This window comes from Syngnathus floridae, chromosome 14 (assembly GCF_059516105.1).
Source record: "Syngnathus floridae isolate MCC-2025c chromosome 14, RoL_Sflo_1.0, whole genome shotgun sequence".
NCBI lineage: Eukaryota > Metazoa > Chordata > Actinopteri > Syngnathiformes > Syngnathidae > Syngnathus > Syngnathus floridae.
Genome location: NC_142426.1, coordinates 12,758 through 17,592, shown reverse-complemented (window position 1 = coordinate 17,592; position 4,835 = coordinate 12,758). Strand labels below are relative to the sequence as shown.

General features: G+C 51.4%; 1 protein-coding gene across 1 annotated transcript; it reads right to left on the bottom strand.

Annotated features, from left to right (window-relative positions):
* Positions 1-1,116: 1,116 nt before the first annotated feature.
* Positions 1,117-3,584, bottom strand: LOC148386858 (janus kinase and microtubule-interacting protein 3-like). Its single transcript, XM_088396527.1, has 9 exons — positions 3,525-3,584; positions 3,243-3,305; positions 3,058-3,156; positions 2,723-2,956; positions 2,537-2,602; positions 2,407-2,475; positions 2,253-2,330; positions 1,963-2,196; positions 1,117-1,883 (listed from the first exon to the last, which is right to left on the bottom strand). Exons 1-9 carry the CDS (start codon positions 3,582-3,584, stop codon positions 1,767-1,769), a joined length of 1,020 nt encoding a protein of 339 aa, XP_088252653.1. The 3' UTR covers positions 1,117-1,766.
* Between the last annotated feature and the right edge of the window lie 1,251 nt (positions 3,585-4,835).

Below are 4,835 nucleotides of genomic sequence, written 5' to 3'. Positions count from 1 at the left end.
GTCGAAATTCGACGTCCCCCACAAACGCCACGCTCACTCGCTTTTCAGGGCAACAAAAGTACTTCTTTTTAAAAACGATGAGTTGTACTTACCGTGTACGCTCTGGACGGTCCAGTTGCAAGCAGAAAATAAAAATATTTCTCTTGTTAGTCGTATGTTACCATCCGCTGTGTCTTTGTCAACATCGCCGCCATTTTCCTACTTCCTGCTGCGAGCCACGCCCACGGATTTAAATTTGGGCGGAAGCTCTTTCCATTGGCGTCGTTTTCGCGTATAGCAAATCCGATTGGTTGGGAAGGGGGCACGGTTATGCAGCCGAGGGGTCCTGTGATCGGTGGGATGTAAAGTAGGCGTCGACGTCACGTCCGCGTCACGTGACCACGACGTGGCAGACGATATAGCAACCGCTGTTTTGTTTAGTAGATTTACAGTTGTTATGCATTGGCATAATGGTGTGCACTCAAAATAGATTTAAATAAATTAAATATTTCTTCTGCCCACTCCCTTTTAAACAAGTTAACTCTGCCCACGTCCATTGACGTCTTGTCTGCGTCACGTGACCACGACGTAGCGACGTCATGTAGTAACCGCTGTTTTGATCAGTAGACTTACAGTTATTATGCGTTGACATAATGGCGCACTGGTTAGCATGGCCACCTCTTAAGCATGATGTTGCGGGTTCGACGCCTGATCAATGTTAGCATGGAGTGAGCTTAAGTGCATGGCGCTGAAGATTTGAATCTTTGAAATGCGCTGAGGTCTGACATATCAGGCAGAATGGTTTGCCATCACGTTCAACAAAAAATAGAAACTTTCCCACTCTGATTAAAACGTCCTGTGTTCATCTACGTATTTTCGTTTTGCTGTGCATCTTTTCCCTGCCATTTCAAGAGCCCAATTGACACTCATAGTTTAAAGAAATGTGTTTGCCCATCCTACTTTGTGGAATTTCACCACATGCGCTTTTGACCAAAATACCAAATTGAACTCAAGTGAAGCCAACACGCACAACCCCCCCCCCCCCACACACACACACACACACACACACACAAATGTTGATATGAACATAAAAGAGCCGCATGCGGTTCGGGAGTTGCGGCTTGGCCAAACCTGTACTATACAACTTTATTTGTATAAAATTTTCACAACAGCTGTCACACAAACAAAGCGGGAAAAACCGAAGACGTGCGTGTTCCGCCCACGCTGGATTTATTTGCACCTTTGAAAAGACACCGTATTGCCGCAGATGTGGCAAAGAGTACTTTTGGGCATCTGAGACGGAAGGATGTCCAAAGCATCACGTCACCTGCTCTGGTAGGCATGGTGGTGGGACGTTGAGGTCAACCGCTTTGGGGTTGGCTGAATCTTTGATCGCAGGATGCCACACACTTGAAGACAGAAGCAGAAAAGCAGAGCTAAATGCAAAATGTACTCACCGGTGACTCCAATTTTTTTCCCCCCTGAAGAAACAGCTGGACGGGTGGCCCCGGCTGGCCAGTGGGACTCTTGTTATTCTGACCCTTTTTAGTGCGCGTTTGGGGCAACAACCGTTTTTTGTGGCGCTCTCTTCTGGTTCAAAAGTGCCCTGCATGTGAATTTGCTTTTCCTGCCTTCTGATTGGATGAGCGCCGGTGTGACGCGGTGCCTCTGTCACCGTGGCGGGGGGTATACGTTGGCATCGGAGCGTCTGCCAACGTCTGAGACCGGCTGGCAGTGTATCGGAGGTGTCGAGTGCGGTGCCGCTGGAGCTCACTCACCAGCTGGTGTTAGGGCCACAGAATGAAGGCCAAGGAGAAGAATAGAAAGAGAAACAGAAACTTCTCCTCCAATTGTTTGATTTGTCTCTTCTGAGCTTCGATGAATTCTTTCAGCTCTTTGTTCCTCTAGGACGGACAAATGGAAAGTGGCATTCAAAAGCCAGTAAACGTGCAAGTAAGTGCCGGGCTGGCTTTGGGCCCTTACCTGTTGCGCGCTGTGCAGCAGATCCATTCTCTCTTGGAGGATGCAAGCGTCGCGCTCCCTCAACTCGCACATCAGGGCTCGCTTCCATTGGTCCACGGCGCTCCTAAGCTCTTCTCTCTGATCCGCCGTCAGCACGTCATTCACGCCAGCGTGGCTGGCTTTTTCGCCGTCCGTGGCGGGGCAGTCCCGCTGCGGTAGCGCCTCGTACAACATGGCCTCCAGCTCCAGGATCCTCTGGGCCGCAATCCTCGTCCATCAGTGGTCCGGCGGGAGATTTGAGGGCGGCTTACCTTATGAGCCTGGTCCATGGAACACTTCCTGAAGTCCAACTCTTCATCCAGGTAGCCCTTCTGCTTGCAGAACATATCCTAGCACAGCTCAAGGTCAGAATTGTTGGGGCACATTGCCGGAGTTCCCCTTGGCTGATGTCGCGTGTCTGTCTACCTTCTCACTTTCAATGTCCAACATCTTCTGTTGAAGTGCTGACTTGGTCACTTTGATGTATTCTAACCACTGAGGAAAGGCTGCTGTCACATAAGCAGAATGCGAGAGCGTGCGTGGACGTGCGCGTTACCTTCTCGGCTAGGGTGAGAAGGGTCCTGGCGTGAATCACGACCACCTGCTCCTCGTTGGTGAGATTCTGCAAGAGCCCAAAGGCACAGCGTCAACAAGCTTCTTTCAGCGCAAAGCCTTCCAAAAGTCACATTTGAGCCGCCGAGTCTCGTGGAGTGCGAACATAAGGAGTTCGACATACACTTACGGCGTTATAGCCCAGGATGTCCAGCTTCTTCATCAGATCACTGATGACGATGTCCGGGGGAAAGGCGCAAGGAGCAATGTAAGGTGTTCTGGGACCTCGGGTTAAGGTTAGGGTTGCGAGGGACGCCTTACGTACGCTCACGCCCTCGGCCTCGCAGTAGATCTGCAAAGGGCTGAGGCCGTCTGGGAAACGGACTTGCAGAAACTTCAAGACGGGGGAGCGCCACTCCCTCTCCTGAAAGGCAGAGGCATGCATCCGTCCGTCCGTCCGTCCGTCCGTCCGTCCGTCCGTCCGTCACATCTCTGGCCTCAACACGCTTGTGCGAGTCTTCCCACCTCCAGCTCCAGGATGCGGAACTCAAGCAGTTCGTTTTGGTCTCGGATATCCTGGATGTGCTCTTTCAGACGCGCTTCTTCCGCCTCCATCCGCCTGACCTGAAAAGACAGTCAGACCTCATCTGCGGGGCTTCCCGACGGGTGTGACGCCAAGCGACTCCGCCCAGCGCCTTTCTTTCCGTCACCTTTTCGGCCAACTGCTGATTGCTCTGACGCAGCAGCTGCTTCTCCTCCACCCACTTGACATTCTAGAAGAGACAAACGCGTGGACAGCTTTGGAATGTTGTGTCATTTTCATCCACAAATTCTTTGGTTGACTGGAAAATGACATTTGCTTTTCTCCGCATTTTCCCAGCCACGTTCGGGGGGGGGGGGGGGGGGGTTGGTCCAGTAATGCCAGACGAATGAGTGACTGAAGAATGTAGCTATTTTGTCTGAGAAAAAGGTGTGCTCATTGATGAGCTTACCTGTCCTTGTTGCTTCAGCGCTGACTCCAGATCTGCTACTCTGCTTTGATAGTGACCCATTTCTACCATCAGCTTTTCTCTGGTCTGAAAGGAGGAGGAGGGAGGCTCCTCCTCCTCCTTTCAGACCAGAGAACACCCGAGGCTGGGTGAGAACGGGGAGGCTGCGACCCGGCCGGGGGTTGCGGAAAGGGGCGCCACCTTGATCTCCTTCTCGGCGTCGTAGTCCCCTTCGCTGGTCTGGGCTAGCAGAGCGTAGGCTCGTTGCAGCGCTTGATATTCTTGCGTCAGCTGGCGGTAGCGAAGCTCCGCCTCTTCATGCACACACCAATGCAACACAGCACTAGTACCAGAATCAGTCAGACCGGCGACAAAGCACCCGCGACGCAAAGACGAGTCCGATTCCAGGCTGAAGAGGAATGTTTGGTGCCAATACGCTGGCAGAAATGGCGGGCTACCTCTTCGGGTTCCGTGTCGGGGGTTCTGTCGGTGTGAAAAGACAAGGACGATCCGTCCGAGTCCACCAACACGTCTTCGTCGTAGCCGTAAAATGTTTCGATGACCTGCGGGCGCGGAAGCAAACATCTCTCTGAACAAACTGAAGCGACACCTCACGATGAATCGACGAGAGGAACGATAGCGAGAAAAAGGCCATTTCATCTTGCGCAACACCAAGCAGCCGCAAACAAACAGACTCACCTTGCAGGACCTCACGCTTTGTTCCTCCTCAGAGATTCTCGACGTCGGTATCGTAGCAGCAAATCTCTCTCCTGTCGACACAAATAATCCGCCTTTGAGATTCTTTGGATGCAAAGGGAACGAATGGCTCCGGCGCAGAAACAAACGCGACTCACAATGACATTTCTGACATGAGCTCCTGTCTCCAGAGCCTGAAAAACACGTCACCGGCGATGATTGGAGGGACGCTCGTCTTTTCCAAAAGTGACAACTACAGGGTGTGTCAGGGTTTTCCAGATTATCTTTATCGTATCATTATGTTGCTTTGACTTTGACTGCAACCTGTAATAAATAATATTATTTATCCCTTATTTATCCCTATCGCTTATCCCTTCCTACACAAAGTCGTAAAACACCCCTTGCTATGTTTTGACTAGAGGTCAAGGGCTTCCTCTATTCAATCCACTCTTACACCCACCCTGTTTCTCTTAATTAAAATGCTCGTGCAGGAGCCGAGAGTCAGACTTCATTCGTACAACGGATGGACTCTCCACCTGCAGGTGTCCAAAAGAACTTACTTGTCTCCCGTGTGGTTCTTGCAAAATAAGTTGGAGCGAGCGCAACTCTAACAGGGTG

Coding starts and splice junctions, on each gene's coding strand:
- LOC148386858 (XM_088396527.1), bottom strand. CDS start 3,584: ATGGGTCACTATCAAAGCAGAGTAGCAGATCTGGAGTCAGCGCTGAAG. Junction 2,957..3,057: donor TCCGCATCCTGGAGCTGGAG/GTGGGAAGACTC, acceptor TCTGCCTTTCAG/GAGAGGGAGTGGCGCTCCCC. Junction 2,603..2,722: donor ACATCCTGGGCTATAACGCC/GTAAGTGTATGT, acceptor GGGCTCTTGCAG/AATCTCACCAACGAGGAGCA.